At 39.8% G+C, this 22,735-nt stretch overlaps 3 protein-coding genes across 4 annotated transcripts in view; 1 reads left to right on the plus strand and 2 right to left on the minus strand.

Annotated features, from left to right (window-relative positions):
- MS3_00002458 (uncharacterized protein) overlaps nt 1-891 on the plus strand; it is a gene marked incomplete at its 5' end in the record, with an annotated part of 72,000 nt that extends 71,109 nt beyond the window's left edge. For both annotated transcript variants that reach the window (XM_051210060.1, XM_051210059.1), the window contains one exon: nt 713-891. In XM_051210060.1, the coding sequence (XP_051072900.1) occupies nt 713-768 (56 nt within the window). In that variant the 3' untranslated portion in view covers nt 769-891. The remainder of the gene's footprint in view (nt 1-712) is intronic.
- Nucleotides 892-6,979: 6,088 nt separating this feature from the next.
- Nucleotides 6,980-9,904, minus strand: FTH1_1 (fts3-like protein). Its single transcript, XM_051210160.1, has 3 exons — nt 9,486-9,904; nt 9,253-9,451; nt 6,980-8,444 (listed from the first exon to the last, which is right to left on the minus strand). Exons 1-3 carry the CDS (start codon nt 9,675-9,677, stop codon nt 8,314-8,316), a joined length of 522 nt encoding a protein of 173 aa, XP_051072901.1. The 5' UTR covers nt 9,678-9,904; the 3' UTR covers nt 6,980-8,313.
- Nucleotides 9,905-11,708: 1,804 nt separating this feature from the next.
- MS3_00000019 (uncharacterized protein) lies at nt 11,709-22,541 on the minus strand. The gene has a single exon (XM_051207954.1). The coding sequence runs from the start codon at nt 21,677-21,679 to the stop codon at nt 20,600-20,602; it is 1,080 nt and encodes a 359-aa protein (XP_051072902.1). The 5' UTR covers nt 21,680-22,541; the 3' UTR covers nt 11,709-20,599.
- Between the last annotated feature and the right edge of the window lie 194 nt (nt 22,542-22,735).

Consider the following 22,735-nt stretch of genomic DNA (forward strand, 5'->3'; position numbering starts at 1 on the left):
TAACTACCCGTATTATAACTTTTAATCTGTGTACCCTGTTAATATATAACGTAATGATACCGCCAATCAGAGAACAGTGAATTATCGACTGGACTAATGATGCATAAAACTTGTACGAGCAGTCTACAGTCCTTATCGATCCTGCTTCCCGCCTAACCTAGGCCAGTTAAATCCGGAACACCAATCTCAGCCTCTGCAATATGAATCGTTTATTTCAAGCATACTGAGTATATATACACCAAACAAACAAACCGCAACGTACCAGAAAATAGAAAACAACATTTGTACAAGATCTGACCAAAAGTGGCTGTGAATAAGGGAGGTAGTAATCGATAGACAGGGGCATAACTCAAGAATGGTAAATCATATAATCATTGGTCAAAATAAAGCTTATGATAAGAGAGACATGAATATGAATAGTTTAATTGTTTAACAATTATACGATAAGAATATACGTATAGTATTAGTCCAGAAATAGATTCCACCAGTTACCATTCATTATTCTTGTCGGGACCTAGCAACTCGTAAAATTTTACCATTCTTTATATAATTAGATTCATTTAATTATTCTAATATTGATATTCTATTTTGTTTTTATTGTATACATGATTACAATTTCCAATCGTTTATTGATTTTTAATATATTGATTTTATGATGATGATGATGATGATCATTATTTGTATTGCACTTGTCCTTTTTATTTCTGTTTAGCTCGTCATGCACTGATCAAATCATTAGAAAGTATTGCATTGAATAAAGAAAGCTAAAATTGTACTATACTATATATATATATGATATAGAGATTCAAGTAAAAACATATTCCTTTACATTTTGTTCTGTTTATTTGTTGTTTATTCTCATTGTTTCATTTATGATACAATTCAACTGGAGACTGTTGCTTCTTCAGTTGATTAAAATGTAGCATTAAATAATAAGTCTCATATTATATAGATTCATCATCATTAAACTAGTCAACATTAATATCAGAAGGAGTTTGTTGAGATTTTAGAAATTTTCACAGATTGAAATCATAAGTCAGTTGAAGCTAGACCACCATTGAATACGTGGAAGCACTGGACGGCCGTTTCGTCTTAGTGTGGGACTCCTCAGCAGTGCGCATCCACGGTCCCACACCCCGCGGGATTCGAACCCAGGACCTACTGGTTTCGCGCGCGAGCATTTAACCATTAGACCACTGAGCCGGCATCTAACGGTGTTAATGTCTAACTTCAATCAATCCACGAAGTTGCGCCACCATATACCATTATCTTCAGTGAGCTGATATCTCACAACAGACCCGGTTGTACTCCACTGGTAACGGCTTCCCACTAGAACTCCAGGATGCGCACTGCTGAGGAGTCCCATACTAGGACGAAACGGCCGTCCAGTGCTTCCAGGTTTTCAATGGTGGTCTAGCTTCAACTGACTCATGATTTCAATCTGTGAAAATTATTATTATTGTTGTGAAATACGGGAACATTTCTGATATTCATAAATCTTCATTCTGAACTTTTTCTAAATAAGCGATTTGCATTTAGTTCATTCATGGCAAATTCTTCAACTTTACTGAGTTCGAATGCTGTGATCGAGATGCGTTAATGCGAATTGCTGAGGAGTCCCATAATAGAACGAAACAATCGTCCAGTGCTTACAGATTTTTAAAAGTGATCTAATATCAATCAGTTCATGATCTCAATCAAAAACTTAATAATCTCTACAACTCTATACTGATAGTTTTAATTGACTTATGAATTCAACTATAAATTTACCAGAATCTCCATAAAACCCCCCTTCTGATAATCTCATGAAAATATTAGCATATTTTTTTTCATTTTACTATCATTGTTTAGAGTTGCACTGAAATGCTTATCAACCATATTTATGTTACTTAGAGGTTTTGAACTATTCATCTGATTTAATTGATCCTGTCAATTTAGGCATACAATTCTTCAAGAATAGGAATTATTGATGACTATATTATTGGCAAACTCTGCCTGTAGCTTTCGTAAAGCTACTGCCAGTCCCAAGTGGGGTGAAGGAGGAGGGTTGGGCATGGGGTTGGCAACTCTATCTTATAGAAAACAAACTTGCTAATAAAAACATTAATCAGAACAAGCGATTTCAACTCTGCCATAGGAGTTGAAGGAAGAATTATGACGCCTCATGGTGAAAGTCGTAATTCTTCGGAAGTCACGAGATCGATGCCCCTTCTAACAATCAGAGCAACGATTTTATAGGCACACAGAACTTCCGGACAATGTGGGAGACCGAGAGGACTAGTAAAATAGCAACAGAAATGAGGAGATACAACTTGGGGGTTCTCGGGATCAGTAAAACCCATTTAACCCTAGATGGACAGAAAAGGTCAAGTACGGGAGAAATGCTGATGAAATCCGATCACGAAGAGGAAAATGCTCTATACGTGAAAGTCGGAATGTGAAGCAACGGTTATGCAGATATAATGGGACGACATGGACTAGGAGAATTCTCATTCAACAAATTGGTTATAGGCGGCAGAATATTTCCACACAAACGCATACACAAAGCTACATGGGTCTCATCGGACCACACCACGAAGAACCAAGTAGATCATACTTGCATCAGTAAGAAATTCACAAGGTCGATGGGAGACGTGAAAACCAGAAGAGCTGACATAGCTTCGAACCACCACCCGGGGGTTGCTAAGATGAAACTGAAGCTAAAGAGAGCACTTGGCAACTGAACAAGCAGCACTACATAGGTTCAATACAGCCTTCCTTCGAGATACTAACAGACTCAACGAATTCAAGATAACTGTCAACAACAGGTTCCAAGCCTCACAGGATCTACTTAAAGAAGAAACTACTATGGAGGACAACTGTAAAGGTATCAAACAAGCACTAACCTCAACGTGTCAGGGGGTTCTGAGCCGGGTCTCTATCGAATCCGTGGACAAGACAGCAATTGACAACAGCCGAACAAGGCACACCAACAAATGTAGGTCAATACAGTGTAGCAGCAGCCCTTGCATCAGTAGGCCTCAACGTATTCAAGGGAACAAGCGAGATCCTCAAATACAACACGGAGAATACCAAACCAGTCACTTGATGAGGAAGCTCTACAAGAGGTGGGATATTTCACGTATCTGAATAGCATCATCGATGAACAATGAGGATCTGATGCAGACGTAAAGGCCAAGGATTGGCAAAGTAAGGGTCGCATTCCTTTTAGTAGCCCATTGATCTGACTCCATTTACATTGTACGAATGATTTTTATCACCTATTCTCGTATATCTTCATCGACTTGAGTCGCGTTATCCAATAACGGAATTAAATAAGTCGAATAACGAGAATTGACTTGAGAATACATATATTTCGTACATGAAGCGAACGAAGCACAGCAAAGCAAAAATGACACGTATGGAAGATGGCTGGGAAGCCAACTCCCATATACTTTATATGTAAAGTGAATGTAATAGAACAGAGCAAAATGACGCGCAGGGAAGATGGCTGGGAAGCCAACTCCATTTTTAATTAAGCGTTACTCAGTATTTATAGTCAAACAAAATAAGCTACAGACATACAATGAATCATGGGACATGAAGTGTACACTCATATACGCTCATATAAAAAAACAATCAAGACTGACAAGCGAATAATTGACAAGGTCAAAATATGGCTCAAGTAAAATGAATAAAATAGGATGTCCGGAAGTTAGAATAAGGTACATGGGCTTGCCATAATAACTGACACTACATCCTACAGTTGAAGAATATATGGACCGATGCATATATATGCCTGGCACTACGTTGTAGCTGACTGACTGATTGATAAGGGACTCAGAACAACTGTCAACCGATATCAAAGTCACAACTAAGGAAAGAACGAATCGAGCGAAGAAACTTCTTTTCAATTAGTTTTTCATCATGGCAGAATTTTCAATGCGAACTTCAAGACAGTCCTACAGTACGGAGCGGAAAATTGGAGAATTACCACAACCATCATCAAAAAGGTACAAGTATTTATAAACAATTGTTTACACGAGATACTCAATATCCGTTAAGCGGATACCATCGGCCACAACATACTATGGGAGATAACTAGCCAGGTTACAGTTGGAGAAGAAATTAGGAAACGACGTTGGAAGTGGATAAGACAAACATTGAGGAAATCATCAAACTGCATCACGAAGCAAAAACTAATTTGGAATCCTGAAGGGAAACGGAGAAGAGAAAAACCGAAGAACATACTGCACCGAAAATTGGGAGCAGACATGAAAAGAAAGAATAGCAACTGGAGAGGATTGCCCATGAGGGGTAACAGACGTAAGTAAAAGTATTTCATTGGTAACCAGCTGGGATGAAAAAGCATATATTTCTAGAATTCTCTATAACGGCCGTTTACATCATACAGTTTCGCTTTTAAAGCAAAATTACGTAAATATAGACTTATCATTCTATATTTATTTACTTGAACACAGATATTGATACAGGGGGGCATCAGATACACATGCGCCACACAAATCTCATTTGATTTGTGTGAGGGCAGTGATACTGCCCGGGTGCACAAACCGAAGCAGGTGGTTTTCTTAGAAGGCCACACCTGGGGCCTTCGACCTAAAGGTCTGATCCCCAAGGCAGTGGAGCATCGTAAGGAGATGCAGTCCCATGGTAGTCGGTGACCAATAATTGGTTCACACATCATTTCTTCCTTTAAGATCCTGAAGCTAGCCCATGTGCAACATTTGTTCTAAATCAGGGTTTACCGACTCTCCGTGTCCACCAACCCGGTTAAAGCGCCAGACATCCGCTTTTCGTCCTCTCAATTTCGTAAACAACACCCCTGCCACGAGAAAGCAATGAGTAGGACTTCCTTGGCAGAGGCTATATACGTGTGGTCATGTGAGAGCATTTCGAGAGGCAGAGTGGACTCTCCCCACTCTCAGTCGTACCAGGGCATTTAAGGATTACACGTTCACCTAATCTGAGAATGGAACGAAGACTCTGTGACACAATGACAGATAATCTAGCTATTTCGACGCGTCCCAGTCCAGCTAACTTGAGAGAAGTTCAAATTCGGAAGAGAGAAATATATTCCACAAGTAACCAGAAGCACGAACAACCACGACTAGTTGGAAATATATTCATTTATAGATTGATTCATACACCCATTTTTTGATTAATAATTAGGATGAAAAAAATACTTAGGATTATAACAAATCAGATGCTACATATTATGCTGAGCATAGTTCAGATCAATTGAATACAAGAATATCGTATATTATACAATAAGAAAAGGTCACATAGGGAAACAGAAACATACTACATTGAGTAATTATCACATTGAATTAAAAAGAAAATGGAAGTACTATTGAAGTAAAACTATAATGGGTAAATCAATCTAATTTTGACTTTTCACATCTCATCATATCATATTCATGTTTACTTTCAATAACCGTAGTAAATGTTCTAAATTTCGACTTGTCAGTTGAAGTTAATCGTTTACACCACTGAATGATATAGTTATAAAATTAGGGAAAGCAACAGACCTTGCTACTCTTGTTTCGCTGTATAATTAGGAACAGTTAGGTTATGCTTTTCTTTTATTCCTTTTGGTCTACAGCTTTCGTCTGATTGATCAACTATTTGTCTTGTTTTCTAATCATAATCCCAATGTACTAAATTTATACTATAAATCCGTTATTTTTGAACATAACCTTACTAATCGTGCATGCTGATCTAATTATTCATTTATTTGTAAATTCAGGTGTAGAGTTTGTTTCCACAGTTATCCTTCTTTATTGATCACTACGTGTATGGGACTAGCATAGTTATTTGCTTTTAAGCCTAACCAATCACGAGCTCTAAGGTTATGCTAAGGAGCCTAACGTGTATCAACGTTATTAGCTTGTTTCGAGACGAGTTCCCTCGCATACCTAGACACGAACGAGATCGGTAGAGATAAAAGTTATTAAAGTTAGAGCCATTAGGAGCGATCCTGTAGTTGTGATTGCGATTAACGTGTCGCTATATTTCTTGAGTACTTCGAGTTGCACCTGTCCCTCAATTGCTTAGGAGAGGACTAACGATGATGGTACACCTAATAATAACGGATGCACACTACAGGATCCGCAAATACCAACACGTCATAGAGGACCAAAAGATGAAGCTACAAAGGACACTCACGTCAGAACACTTGAAAATCTTGACAACAGCCATCGAGATATCATGCAAACGACACAGAGAACAAAGAAGAAACACCTTAAAGAAAAAACTAATCAAGATCTCAAAACCACCCATGGAAGAAAACACAAACAACTGCGTGATCAATTTCTCAAAACAACCACTAACAAATACGGAAGAACACCTACTCCAAAAGGGACTAAACTACAATACAAGCGACGCCTGAAAGCTGGAATTCTTCGCAGCACTAGAGTCATCACTCAAAACCTCCGGAATCAGTGAAGAAACACAAGAAATAAGGCAAACTATAGTACCGCTAACTCAATAGGTAAAGGAAAACAACCAACTGACTCCGCAAGAACAAAAGGCCTTGAAAGAACTCAAAAATAGAAAGGATATTGTCATAATACCAGCGGACAAAGGACGCACCACAGTAATCAGTACTAACGATGGCCGGATTATTTCATGTTACTAATTTATAAAATCGATAGACAGTCTTCGGACTTGAAGCCAATTAGAGCTGAAGAATTAGTGCCCAAAAACTATTTGATGCGACCTGAAACTGATTGCAATCTGCTTTTTCGTGCTAAGATTATCCGAAAGTAGGTAGTCCTCAGCTAAATAACTAGTATATGGCGATTTGAGCATAAATCAAATTCTCCTACCTGACATGCTGAATCGCTTGGTACTATTAGTTGTAGTACTATTATTATTATTATTTGAACGCATAAAAAATTCGTACACGGAGGCACCAAATACATATGCGTCACACAAATCTCATTTGATATGTGTGAGGGCTATTGATTTCTGAAACAAGGGCATCAATTAGAGCAGAATAAAATGAACAGGCGATCGGTTGCATTATTTAGCGTTTGTAAATATTTAGGTAACTTTTCCTAATAGTGTACTTGCAGTCGCTACCTTTCGTTAAAGTAATACTAATTAAGTCACGTTAGATACCATAGAACCCACCCGAATTACTAGCACAATCACAGATTACTTAGAACACAATAACGTTATAAACGAATGAAAAGATTAATGCATTAAGAACAGAATAAACTCTAGTTACATTTGCGCCACCGTCGTTGATTCCAAGCTACATCATACCATCTGTATACTGCTTCTAAAAAGATATGAATTAGACAGTAGGATATTTTCACAGATGTCAATTCATCAGACATATTGTCAGCATCCTGCTAAATAATATCACCACTTGTTATACATTAACGTGATTCCGAAACAATGATGTAACGAAGAAAGGAAATCACATTTCCACGGTTAACTCATTTCACTAACACTGGGTAAAGTCTTCAACAAAACTTTCTCTTTTGAAATACGACAAAAATTATTAGTTTAAATTCAGATGAATATTTCTAATTTGAAAACCATAAATGTTTGACAGTGGGTATTCTGAAGTTTTGTATAGTTCAGTAATAATAACTTGATCCATACATTTTAATAATACATGTTAACGTGCTCCACATTAAACGCTTAAAATAAGCAACAAACGCATTACACAGGGGAATGTTATTATGAGTAAGAAGCGAAATACATGTCAGTAATTGAGTTGCATGTTATTCAAAGCAGCTACTCTATTGATACTGTGAAAAGCTGATTAATCAGCATCAACCGCCAATTTACGTGTTTATCGACATTTAAAGAGATAAACAACATTGCACATTCTGAAATCGTTTTCATCAGCTGTGAATCGGTGTTTGATACATCAATAAATCGCCTACATTCTTTGTAACAGGTATGTTTAATAGTAGTAGTGAGAAAATTTCCTTGGTCAAACCAACAACAGTAATACTATTTAAGCAAGAAGCTACGTTAATTTATGGAGAAATATATATTTAAGGTCAACAACAGGCTGTGGATCTAAGATGGCATACTGCCGAAACCACGTGGCTTAAGCATCAGCACATAAAAAGACTGATCGCTTAAAAATACTTTTTCAGAAAATACCGACTAGTATTTGTCACACGCAAAGCATAAACAACAAGTCACTATTAACCTCACTTGGTAACGATCTAAATCCTAATACATTTAACTTCAGAATACATAAATTAATCAGTAAATATCATTAAATTATACAAAATATAATCGATTGTAGGTCGAAAACAGTTTACAACAATTTGCTGGTACAAAAAATCATTGACTCTCGCCATGTAGAGTTTCTTTGTCGAATGTGTATTCTCCAAGACCAGTACCCACACGATTGAGATTAGTAATGTAATCGGAAAGCTTTTTAATAGACTGTACCTGAGTCTCCAAATATTCATCTAGGAAATACCAGAAACGATATTGTGTATAATGTGGATAACTGAATGAGAATATAACTGACAAAAAAGGAATCTAATAGTTTTAAGGTCAAACTTATGGTATATTGACGACAACCTATTAAGTCACCGACTACTCTGGTGAGCTACAATAGGTAGTATACTAAGGATTCAAATGAAATCTACGGGCAACACAAGGAGTCATCATTAACGTTACTACTGGCGACAGCTCGACTTTACTGATAAGCAACGTAGCATCTAGTATGTGCATTGACCGTCAGGACGAGATAAAGTATTCGTAAAATCCCATAATTTATGCACAAGACTACCCTAGTGTAGCTTGATTTTACTTCACACTTGCTGGAGTTTTTGTATCGACGAGGTGACATTACGTGCTTTTATAGAGAAGATGGCTGTTATCGCTTTCCACCCATCTAACCTTAGGAAAAACAGTCCTTGAGGGCCACACAAAGGGAACTGAGTTAGTAGTCCAGAAGACTTAGTAGCGTGACTATGTTGTCAACGAAACGACCACTTGAGTTCGATTACATCCGGATCCATTTTGAGTAGTCTTAGATGAATAAGCCAACTCTTACAGTAGTTTTTCGGTTGTAAACTCATGATTAATATGAAGTAACACGTCTCCGTTTCGGAATAACCAGCCAACAGCATAGCTTCGAGAGGCCAGGATTAAAAATCAAGTTGACTGTGTGGTCAAAGCGGGTCAATAAGTTAATCTAGCTATCACTAGTGACCTGTAAATCGGGTTCGCGAGACAACCCCACCATAGGAAACCGGACAATGAACTTACTACCAATAAATTCGCAAAAGTGCGTATCTCTGTGTCTTTCACCAACAGCCAGTAAATCCATCAGACTCTGATTGACCTTCTTTTCTAAATCAAGAGCATCCTGCATAGCATGAAGTCCCGAATTCCATGAAAGTTGAGGAGGTGCCGATATATCTTGTAACACAATCCGACCACCCCGCATGTTTTGATAAGTCATTAACTATACCAAATTTATCTGGAAATTGTTAAACTACCTTAATAGCATGTTGTCGCTCTTCTTCCGACTCGTTTAGGAAAAATTTATAAAAACCGTTCAGCGCAACATCATCACGATTAAAATGAAAAGCCATAGTCATATAAACATAGCTTGCGTACAGCTCCATGTTAATTTGCTTATTAACACCAGCTTCACACTCTTCATGATAGTTCTGCCTACACAAAGACATCCGCGTGCGTACTTTAAGAGCGAGTTTGAGAGCGGCGGAATACAGTAATGATGTGACGGGATATAGTTAAACAAGACATAACTAGGTTAACAATTTATGATACAGAAAATGTAACTAAAACAACGATTATATTTTTTATTCTGTTTCGCCTATCTCGAATCTAACAGCTCTCCCGAAAATCTGTTTCATCTAGTTTCAATTGGGAACCCACACTATTTAAAAAGGACAGTTGTATTGTTTCTCGTTGAGTTAATTAACTGTTTTGATCGTAAATTACGCATCAAAACTACTGTTTACTATTTATTGTATCTACTCCAGGTAAACTGATATTGTATTGAATGTTTAGTTTCTGCTTTTGTGTATTTGTTGAATTGTAGCATACTTGGTCGACTTTTACTTGATTTATTTAGTTAAGGTTTAAGAATTCTTTTACATATCCTATTTGTGTGACCGTTTTAGTTTACTTTCAAGATGGCCAGCCCTGCTCATAAATGTGGACAACCATATTGCTTGTCCCTTGTGGAGAAAGGGATTCAAATTGTTCAAATGGTTGTGGACGGAATAGAAGAAGCTTTCGCTTTACAGGCTTCCCTGTCTAGTAGCAGAGGATCACGAAATCCTCCAGGCAGGAACCTAGGTATGTTAACAATAAAAGAGGAAAAGAAATTGGTAAATCATAGTGTGATGCTGTCCTTGGTTCTTAAGAATAGGTCAAGTTGCCTCTTGAAGGACTCCTGAGAAGTCGCTTGGACTAGCCCGGCCGGCAGCGAATTCCAGCTTTTGATAACTCTTAAGGAGTAGAAGTTGTGTCTACATTCCGTCTTGCTATGTTGTGTTTCCAGTTTCTGGGTGTTACCCCTTAGGTTATTATTCGAACTAAGCTTAAGTAGGTGTTTAAGAGGATGTCCAGAAGTGTTAAGAATACTATAAGCCATTAATAAATCACCTCTAAGACGCCTATATTCTAATGGGTAAAAATCTAGTGAACGGAGGCGTGCTTCGTAAGGCTTAGATTTGAGTCCTCGAACTGATTTCGTGGCTCGCCGTTGGATGCGCTCCAAAGTGACCTTGTCCTTTTGGAGTGAGGGTGGGAGTACTATGTTTCCGTACTCTAAATGGGGACGGATGAAACTATTGAAGATTATATGGAAAGTTCTTCCGTCAAACTGGCCAAAAATGCGCCTCAACGTTACCAGTGCAAGGTTTGCTCGGAAGGCATTTTTGTCACAGTTAGCGTAAGACTTTAAGTCATGGGGCACCAGGACTCCTAAATCTTTTTCGACTTGGGATACTACTAGAGAGGAGTTTCCTAAGTTGTAACTGTAGTTTGCGACATGTCGCAGATGGACTACTTTACACTTTGAAGTGTTAAAGGTAAGTCCGTTATCGTCTGCCCAACTTTGAAGTCGCGTCAGATCCTCCTGAAGTGCCTGTGTATCGTCTTGGTTGCGTATCTCTCTCCAAAGTTTCACGTCGTCGGCAAAAAGTAATAAGTCTGACGTTACCTGTTGAGGAAGATCATTTATGTAGATCAAGAAGAGAAGAGGCCCTAGTACTAAGCCCTGGGGGACCCCACAAGGACATTCCATAGCCTGAGATAAAGTGGAATTAACCCTAACCTTAAAGTGTCGATTTTTTAGGTATGAAGTAAGCCAATCGATTAGAGGTGGTTTGATACCTAGTCGTTTGAGCTTGTTGATAAGACACAAGTGGTTAACCTTATCAAAAGCTTTTGAGAAATCAAGGTAAATGACATCAACCTTTCCCTTGCAATCGAGGATGCTTGTCCATCTGTCAACCGCAGTCAGCAGGTTGGTTATACAAGAGTAACCCTTCCTGAAACCATGCTGTTAAGGTGAGAAGAAATTTAAGGACAGTAGATAGTCGTTTAAACCGTCGCATATCAGGGACTCCATGAGTTTTGAAGGTAATGACAGAAGAGCTACCGGCCGATAACTTGAAGGTTCATTGCGTCGACCACCTTTGAAAATTGGTGTGATGTGAGCCAACTTCCAATTTTCCGGTAATTTTCCTCGGCTAAGCGAGTGTGAAAACATCACGCTAAGCGGCGTTGCCAGGATTGAGGCTGCCTCCCTCAGAATGGCAGGATGAACCATATCCGGGCCAGGAGAAGTGTCAAGTCTTAAGTGCTGCAATTTCCGGAACACCAAGTCAGCGCTTAGGTCCACTTCAGAAAGTCCTGTGGAATTGCAGATGAAACTGTCGTCAGTAAAGTTGATGTCAGCCGGTTGAAATGTTTGAGAGTAATGTGCCGCTGTAGTGGCATTGAACAATAACCGCACAATCCAAAAAGCTGAACACGAGACTACTCAGAAAATAGATATTCAATATTTAACGCGGATAAATACCTAACAATGGAGAAGGCGCGAACAATGAATTGAATGGACTGGAGTTGATCAAGTGGCATGGCTCGTCCATGCAGGCGTGGTCCATCTCAGTGTTACTTTATATCTTCTATTCATATTAAATATATTGTTCTTTCTCTAGCCTAACCTTGTTCTACATCATGTATTGGTAGTTGTTACGATACGGTGAGTTGGTGTAGTCGATGATGTGACTTCCACGTAAGATCTTATAGATTAGGCAGTTATATCATGACAAATCTACAATTTTAGGATTAGGTCTATTGTTAGAGCAGTACTAATATCATGTTAGACCATAATTCTACATTGGTAATCCCGACTAAAGAAACGCAACCTCTTATTATTAATCCTTATTTTCACTTTTAACCTTCTCGATCGATTTTATATTTATGTTAACCCAGTATTCTGATAGTCCTCTGATTGATGCTCACATGTATTATCGTAATGTTATATTGATTAGTTCTCATGACATACTAGTTCAATCGATAATTAAAACTGGTCGTCTATATAAACTAATTAGCTTCGATGATTCGTCAACAAGCCTTAATAGCATTTACATGCTTCAGCAACATAGACTTGTTTAAGCATCAAGGTCTAGCAAATATGACCTGTAAACAACCTAAATATACATTGACTAACAATGCAATCAAGGAATAAACAGTTATATGGATCTAATTCTCAGTGTTTCCTCACTTAATACCTCATTCTGTTTTAAACTATGCACTATCCTGTAATATCTTTCCTTCCGACCACTGCCTGCCTAATTTCATATTTTCGAGTTCCATTGCCAAACAACAAGGATGACGCTACTGCAAAAACATACGGTGAGTTTCAGATGGCTCGTTCAATGACAACCACACAATTATCTGGATTCTTTCGATTGTTCTGATCCGAGCGAGTGACAAAAACCTCAACAGCATCAAGCACCCTGAAAGTGATTGCCATACTGCATGTTTTATTCTGGATGCTTTTGGATCATTACTACTCACGAATGGCGTTATATATGTCGTCCACTGAATAATCTAATTTTCAAAAATAATCAAGGCGAGTTTAACTATTTTACTTAGTGATTTTTTTATACTTAACATGTATATGTTTTCCAATTGCTTGTGCCATATATTTGTCAGTGTCGCTAGGCTAAATGCAGGAATTTCTTATGGAAAGTTTATAATGCGTTACATTCCTGCTTGAAGTTTCATAAGCAGTCTTGACTCTAAACTTACTTTTCCTGGTCATGTTCATTATTTTTAAATTGTCATATACGTCAACAACCTGCATGTTAACCCGATCCACACACGCGTTGCACTATATCTTCATGTCTTCTAAATTTAGAAATAATCTGAATCGTCTTTAATATTTATCAGTAAACCCATCATAGTCGTTGTTGCTAATCGTATTTGGGTTTATGGATTGGTTTATCATATTACCAGCCTAAAATGCGAACATAGTTTAGATAATAAAATTAAAAATTTAGGTACTATCAACTGCACTAGTAAAATAACTAGATCCCTAGGTAGCTGTTGGACAAACAAACGTTTAAAATCAAAACTCTGTAGCCTACTAGAATTAACACTAAACGAATATTTCTGAATTAAAATTTATAATTAAATTAGGCGTCTCAGATTCTTTAACGTTATAAATTTCTAATAATTTCGAATCACCTAAAGCAAAAATACCTATTTTTCCACTGGCTAATCCTCAATCAACACTATAACTAGTTAAATTTAATAGTTTCAGGATATCGTCATAAAGCATTGTCATAACTTGACAATCACGTAATATGATTGATAAAATTAAGGAAACTACTAGTAAAATTGGTCAGCAAATTGACTTATAATTATCACTAGTGTTGTTTTTCTTTTATCTTCATTCACTACAGATGATTACAGTATGTTTCTCTATCAGTTGCTCATTCAGTAAATATCTCAAAACCTTGTCAGCCTTATTGATGGTTTAGCGACACAATCATGCATGCAAATAATCAGTATAAGCAGTCGAGCAAATCTCCTGCAAACTGAAAACATCAATGTCGAATTTACCCCAACACTGACTAAGGTTGAAGCCATTATCATAGACATGAGTTGGGAGTGTACTCCCCTTGGTTACCACTTATGTACTCCCTGATAATCACATGAGCATCAATCACTATTAATCATCTTGTAAAAACTTATTTAGCTAAATATATCTTGCAGCACCACATCACTTCGTAATATGACCCATAGGCTTAACTGATTTTAATAACTTATAATCACTATATCTCAATTAAATCGTATTCCGCCTTATAATAAACTGCATACTTGCAACTAACTTGTATGCCCAATCAGCCGGCAAGTATAAATACAAATAAATAGTCTGCCACAGATCAGAACATTGAGTCTAGAGCATGTCTCTTACGAATACACTCATGTTTAACGATTTGTTCCTAGCTATCTGTCCAAAATTCATATAATCATCACTCATGTATTTAAATTTTATTTTGATAACCATTCATGTGTATTAGTAGTATTACTAAATTCTATCACGGTCAAGTAAAAATGAGGTTGAGAAAATCTCCCCGTAACTAAATAATTCAGTCAGTCAGTCAGCTACAACGTAGGACCAGGCACATGTATGCATCGGTCCAGGTTGCCATACCTCATTAGCACAGCAAGATGAACACCGGATTCATAGGAGTGGTTAGGTCAAAGGTTGCAATAAGGATATAGTATAGGAAGAAAGAATTAGTTCGTAGACAGAAAGAATGAAGTGATTTTAATCTTTTAGTTTAAGGGAAGACAGGGAGTGTATACACCGACGCCATTGTGATCGATTCTGAGCCATGTCACCAAGAGTCTCCAACCATTGCTTACGAAAGTCACGTGGACCCCAACCAAGTAGTCTGCATCTACCAACATGGCTCAGACTAGAAGTTAGTGACTTCAAGCACTGATGCCACGTTTTGGTTTGGCCGACCTTAACTTTCTTCCAACCATTTCCAATACCGGATAGCATTGCATGTCGTGGTAATCGGTGTTCAGGCATACGTCACACGTGGCCAAACCACCTCAGTCGATGAAGATTCATAACCTCATCAACTGATTTACCATCATTCCCTAATACCCTGCGTCTAACCTCACTATTACTTACCCGGTGATCCCAGCAGATGCCAGCAATATTTCAAAGGCATCTGTGGTCAAATACTAGTAGCTTACGGGTGTCTTCTACTCTTAAGGGCCATGTTTCGCTGCCGTATATTAAAACAGAACGAACTGCCGCGCAGTATACTCGTCCTTTTATTGATAGACGGATATCTCGCCTTCGCCATAGGTGACGTAAGTTGGCAAGAGCCAAACGAGCTTTTCGAATCCGTGCTGAGATTTCGTCCGATACCAACCCATTAGGGCTGATCAGACTTCCAAGATAAGTGAAGTTGTCAACGCGTTTGACTCCCTATCCTTAGTTCAGGTGTTGATGCAGACCAGTTATTAAAGCAACAACTTGCATTTAGAGGGAGAGAAGCGCATCCCAAACATTCTGGCATTGTTGCTTAGTGCTACCAGAAGACTCTGCATTTTGTCAGCGTCTTCACCAAACAGGACTATGTCATCTGCGTATTCTAAGTCGATAAGTGGACCTCCTGGAAGGAGATCAATACCCGAGAATTCAGTCGACGAGAGTGTTATTTCCATCAATAGGTCTATGATGAAGTTAAACAAAAATGGAGAAAGCGGACAGCCTTGACGGACACCACTTGAAGTTGCAAAAGTAGATGACAGTTCGCCATAAGCTCTGACTCGACTAGTAGTGTTCGAGTAAAGAGCCTTCACAAGGTTTATGTACTTCTGAGGTACGCCTTTCAATGACAGACACTGCCACAGAGTCTCGCGGTCTACCGAGTCAAATGCTGCTTTTAAGTCAAGAAATACCACCATCGTCGGACGCCGATAGGTATGTTGAATTATGGTGTACTATGATATTAGTACTGCTCTAATAATAAACCTAATCCTAAACTTGTCGATTTGTCATGATATAACTGCCTAATCTATTAGATCTTACGTGGAAGTCGTACCATCGACTACACCAACTCACTGTATCGTATCAATTACCAATACATGATGTAGAACAAGGTTAGGCTAGAGAAAGAACAATATATTTAATATGAATAGAAGATATAAAGTAACACTGAGATGGACCACGCCTGCATGGACGAGCCATGCCACTTGATCAACTCCAGTCCATTCAATTCATTGTTCGCGCCTTCTCCATTGTTAGGTATTTATCCGCGTTAAATATTGAATATCTATTTTCTGAGTAGTCTCGTGTTCAGCTTTGTGGATTGTGCGGTTATTGTTCAATGCCACTACAGGTATGCCTGTGTTCTAGAACCTGACGAATGGTGAATATGTGGTCGATGCAGCCACGACCAGGTCTAAAGCCAGCTTGGTTCTCTCGAGTTTGTAGTTCACGAGTCTTAGTTAGGCGTTTGATAATTATCGAGGCCAGTATTTTAGATATTATGTTTGTTAAACTAATCCCTCTGTGATTGTCACAGGATGATTTTGACCCTTTCTTATATATTGGGACGATAAGTGATTGCGACCAGTCAGATGTGATAAAGTCTAATTCCCAGATCTTAGCTAAAATATTAGTCAACCTAATCGCTAAAATTGGACCACCATCCTTAAAGACCTCTGGAGCCAATCCATCTGGACCAGCTGCCCTTCCTCGTTTCAGATTAACTATAGCCTTTTGAACTTCAGCAAGAGTCGGGGGACCTACTTCATTGTTCCATTCACACAGTCTGGGAATGGAGGGTAGTTGTAGGAAAGCTGGAGGTCAGCTGAACTGTTCCCTAAAGTGTTCGGCCCATCGTTCTAGACGCCTGGACTTGGAGCAGATGAGTGTATCGTCTTTTTCCGATATTATCTCACACTTGACTTATTAATTCCAGTTTCTTCTATTAGTCTGTAAAGCTGTCTTGTGTTCCCTATAGTCGCCGCCTTTTCCATCTCTTTTGCTTTCATTGCCCACCACTGCTCACGGTCGTTTCTTAGGCTTTTTCTTAACCTAGATCTGATTTGTTTTCGCTCTTCATCATGTTCAGAACCTGATGGGACGAGTTTGCGAGAATCCATCAGTGTGACAGACCTTGAAGAAATCCACTGGTTCCTTGCAACTCTGTGGTTTAAGTCACTAATAGATGTCACTGCTGTTTCCACAGCTGCCTGTATTTCATTCCAAGCAACATCTGGGTCAGCCTCGTCTTCAGAACAACCTAATCGTGACCTCAGTTGTTCCTGGAACCTACTTTTGGTTTCCTCGCTACTCAGTTCGGTTCTAATGGGTCTTTTTACTGTGGCTTTTTTGCGTCCAGTGAGGCGCAAGCAGATGCGTGCCCGTATTAGGGCATGGTCGGAGTCCAAGCAGGTACTCCAGAATGAGCGACAATCTTCTACCGGCCCTCTCCAACGATGACTGATGGCAATATGGTCTATTTGAGTCCATCGTTGGTTTGGTGCAGGCGGTCGCCATGTTAGACGATGTCTCACCTTATGCTTAAAATTTGTGTTTGCTAAAAATAAGCGATTGTCTGAACACAGTTGCAGCAGACGATCACCATTATCTGTTCGCTGTGCCGGAATGCTAAAATATCCACCTAAATGCCTTTCTGTTTGGTTTAAGCTACCTATCTGAGCATTAAAATCACCTCCTATGAGTACTATGTCTGAGCGTTTAGCTTTCTGAAGAAGTTCGGACAGCTTTCTGTAAAATTCATCTTTCACATCATCTTGTAGTGTCAGTTATTATGGCAAGCCCATATACCTTTATTCTAACTTCCGGACATCCTATTTTATTCATTTTACATGAGCCATATTTTGACCTTGTCAATTATTCGCTTATTAGCCTTGACTATTTTCACATGAGCGTATATGTGTGTACATTTCATATCCATGATTCATCACATGTCTGTAGTTTATTTTGTCTGCCTATAAATACTGAGTCTTAATTAAAACGGAGCTTGCCATCTTCCTCGCGTCATTTTGCTCTGTTCTTTACATTCACTTTGCATACAAAATATATGAGCGTAGGCAGAAACGACGTAAAAAGGCAACGACATGTGTCCCTATCCTTCCGAGTTCTTACGTAGCCGTTCAGCCGAACAGCACATAGACGACTGTTGACGGGGATCCACTCTAGCAGTGCTTGTTCGGCCCTCATGCTTAGTGTTATGCCTTCACCTGCCAGTCCACGAGAACTTGCCATCGGGTCACCAGATACACGAAGGGTGTACCTCGTTGGCTCTCCGTTTTGCCGAGGTGAGGTCAAGTGAATGACCACATTGGAATCCTGTATGCGTGTTTCGGAGACACAGCACACGTCAATGGTAAGAGACTCTAGGGTTTTAGCCAAGGAAGCCTGCTGACCGATTTGACATAGGGTGCGTACGTTGAAGGCTCCAATGTGTAGTTTGGAGCGAGGTTTCAGTAGACCTGGGACAGTAATTTGCGCACTAGAATCGTTGGCTATGGTGACACTTGAGGTGGAAGCCGAGAGAGGAAATTTAAAGTTGAAAGTCGATGTAGGAGGAATAATAGGAATTGAAGAGGGAGGTTGATTATGAATACAGTGGTCTTGAGTGCTGTTAGAGGTATGAGGGCGGTTTTCACTTCCCGGTTGCCCACACCGTGGAAGGGTTCTTCTGGATTTACCTGAAAAGGAATTTGGATTAAAGGTGGTCTCAGTGACCTGAGAGCGTGACCGCAGTGCCCAAGGGACAACTGCTTGAGGTCGGTCACACACGACCTTGTTATGGGTAATTTTTGTGTTAGCTCCGTACTTATTGAGACCTTACCGCCGGAGACGGATATCCGTGTGATAAGGCGAGGTGTTCATTTTTAGGGTCGACCTTTTCTAACCCCACCCCTCCTTGTGGGAGGGCAGCATCGCTGTCATGCTGGTTGTCTGAAGGAAACACCTTACTGCTGTCACACCTCTGTACAGTCAGCAGTACGACTTCACCTTCGGACCTTGGGTTTGTTGCTTTTAGTCTTACCGCTCTTCAACCGACCTGTCTGACATGGTAGGACCTTGAGGAACGGTTGTTCCAGCTAGTATAGCTCGGTTGCTTCATCACGATAGGCAAGCCCGACCACCACGTCAAAGTAGCAACAACGGTCGGGGTAACTAAATAAACCGTATCAAACTAACTGGAACACTAGTTGGAATTCTTCTCCACGGTATACTTTTGTTCCTTCAGCTAGCCTACTAATACAGATGCAATTGGAATTCAACTCATATGGACAACTTACCGGCATAATCGTTATTTGATTTCATAATTTAAACCAAAACTAATACCAATATTAAAATTTCTACAATATTCATCACTTTAATATTTCTAAACACAAAATACTTACTACCTATACGTTATGTTATTAACCAACGGCTATTAACACGCATCGTTTTATTATTATTATTGTAACCCCATTTTTTATAGCTGAAATAATCTTCACCCAAATTTTCATTTCAAGCGTTTTAAGCATGAAGGCAGATATTTTAAAATTATTACATGTATTTCCCGACCAGATGCTGCCGCTTTCTATTTGATTTATCTTTCAGCTTACCAATACCCGGAGGATTCTTCCTAGTCTTGGTAACCTTCAACGCACGACGATCCCATCCAATTCGGTATCGAACCAACATCACGTTGATTCTGGTGGGAGAGTAGTGTAGTGGCATTGAACAATAACCGCACAATCCACAAAGCTGAACACGAGACTACTCAGAAAATAGATATTCAATATTTAACGCGGATAAATACCTAACAATGGAGAAGGCGCGAACAATGAATTGAATGGACGGGAGTTGATCGAGTGACATGGCTCGGCCATGCAGGCGTGGTCCCTGCTGGCTGTTATCTTATATCTCCTATTCATATTGAATATATTGTTCTTTCTCTAGCCTAAGCTTGTTCTTCATCATGTATTGGTAGTTGTTACGATACGGTGAGTTGGTGTAGTCGATGATGTGACTTCCACGTAAGATCTTATAGATTAGGCAGTTATATCATGACAAATCTACAATTTTAGGATTAGGTCTATTGTTAGAGCAGTACTAATATCATGGTAGACCATAATTCTACACCGCCAGAAGGTTAGCGGCGTCGCCATCGTTGTTGGTCGGGCCGTTAAGACCTAGCAGTTGAGAAACTCCTGTTTTGGCTTGACGAAGAGAGGCTGCCTAACGGAATAGGCTTCTAGGGTTAGAGGCGAATTTGTCCATAAGCTTTGTTTGGTACTGAAGCCTGTCTTCTCTTATAGCCTTCGTGCATATGTTCCTGATATGTTTATATTGCCTATACGCTCCATCATTATTAGTTTGTTTGTATTCCGCCCAACAGTACCTTTTGCGGCTTAGCAGGCGAAGGGTACGGTTTTTGATTACTGTAGGTGGCTTGCAGCTTTTGGAAACCGTTTGAAGAACTGAATGGTCAGTAGCACATAAGAGCGTGTGCAGTAAGAAGTCCCAATGACCATCCACATCGAGTTGAGGGTGAACATCTCAAACCACCTGTTGTAGATAGTCATGTAGAGCTGGCACATTCAGCCGTTTAAAATTCCAACGCAAATTATTGTTGGGATACCTTAGCTTAGTTTTGATGACAAAACTGAAGGCTATGACGGCATGGTCGCCCTTTCCCAGAGGAGCCAGGATTGAGAGGTTGTCGACTAGGAATTCTTCGTTAGTGAATACACAGTCTAAGCGCGATGGTGTCTGACTGTTTCTCCAACGAGTTGCCGACCTCACATTTTCATATAAGCCCAAGTTATCGATGAGGTTGAAGAACCGAGCTTCAGTTGAGTTGTCACCTCCAGTGTACGTGTGTTCCGCGAAGTTGACTCTAGGGAGATTAAAGTCCCCTAGAATCAGGATGTGTGTGAAACCGAAACGGGTAGAGCGGGATAGTCCTTCCAGCATACGACTATCGTACTCGGTGTCGGCAGTTGGCTTCATGTAAATGACTCCGACTAGACACCTCGAAGTACTAGACAATCTTACAGAGCACCATATGGATTCCTCAAGATTGTTAAACTCGAGGTTGTGAATCTGGTGCACCTCCAAGCAAGAGCTTATGTATATGGCTACTCCGCCCCCAATTCCTGTTTTTCTGTCGTTGCGGAACAAAGTCATCCCAGGTAATGCTAACTCTTGGTCCGAGAACTGAGAAGATATCCAGGTTGCAGATATTCCTATCAGATGGGCCTTATTAGCGTTGCTAAGTTCACGTAGTTCATCCAGTTTGTTTGGTAGACTCGCGGCGTTCATATATAAGCAGTTTATGCTTTCAATTTGGAACGCGTGAGCTTCGTCCTGTTTTTCTGTATGAACCTTATGTGAATGGACAGGTAGCTCACCTATGTGAGGTTTGCCGAGGTGGTAGGCCCTGTCCTTTACACGTTTTTTATCGTTTAGACAGTCCACAAGTGGAATGGTCAGCTCCAACTTGCCTTTGTTCTTGGTCCTAACTTCGTATGGCCTATCCGGGTGCATGTGGATTCCAGGTGGCAATCGATGTCTATTAGCACGAAGTGCTTCCAGAACTGCAGCCGCCATGTGGGAAGATGGGAAGGTTATCTTCATTAGACGGGGTCTAAGATCACCGTCCTTCTTGGCTAGTCTCGTCACATGCTGAGTCAGTATGTGTTTGAGCCTCAAGGACTGTTTGATGAATTTCCATTCCCTGATGTCAGAATTTGATTGAGTAGGGTCTGCATTTTCCGGTATACCTTGGACAATTATGTTTCTTCAGCGGAAAAACTTCTCGCGAGATTCTTTAGGGACGTTTCGTATGATATTGCGCTCAGAGTACGGTATGTCGGGCAATATTCTTACGTTACCATCTGATTTCAGCAAGTGACTTGCTAGCAAGACGTCCTCTACGTCGGTAGCATTCTTAAGTGTTACTCGGAGAAGCCTCGGGTGATTTAGATGCTTAGAATCCTTTCCTCGAGTGAGCCGGGTGACCGTCAAAGGCTCTATTTTAGGATATAGACTGTTCTCCCATCATTGTAGGCTATATCTGTATTAGAAGTGATAGAGTTTTAAGTCGCAAGGGGAGGCATAATGTTATACGTTAGGGATCACTTTCGCATACAGTCAATCATATCGGAGGCTCATGTTAGCGGTACACGTGAGGGAGCATGTTGTAAGGATAAATCTAGAAACGGGTTGGTGACTATAGGGGGAATAAACTGTAGTCCGTGTTGCCTTGCTGATGACTTTTCTTAAGACACATCTGTTCTTGGAGTATGGCAGGATGTTGTCTCATCATTGGAGACTTCAACGCACAGCATATCAACTGGATAGAGCTTACAGTTCCAGGTAGTGGTTTCGATAGCGACATTTTATCAACTGGTATTCAGTGTGCACTAGTACAATGTATCACAAAACCGACACATATTGATTTGCAACATGATCCGTCACTGATGAACCTCGTCCTCACCCACCACTGTGAGGATGTCTTTGATATTCACCACCTTCCCCCACTAGCGATCACTGATCACGTTGTTAAACGGCGAATGAAATGTAGTGATGGTATTCCCCCGTTTCTTCTTTCATATGTTTCTTTAGGACATATGTGATAGCCGCATCAACCACTGTCTGTTCAAAAGAATTTTCTGACAATTCACTCATCAC

This window comes from Schistosoma haematobium, chromosome 1 (assembly GCF_000699445.3).
Source record: "Schistosoma haematobium chromosome 1, whole genome shotgun sequence".
Lineage (NCBI taxonomy): Eukaryota > Metazoa > Platyhelminthes > Trematoda > Strigeidida > Schistosomatidae > Schistosoma > Schistosoma haematobium.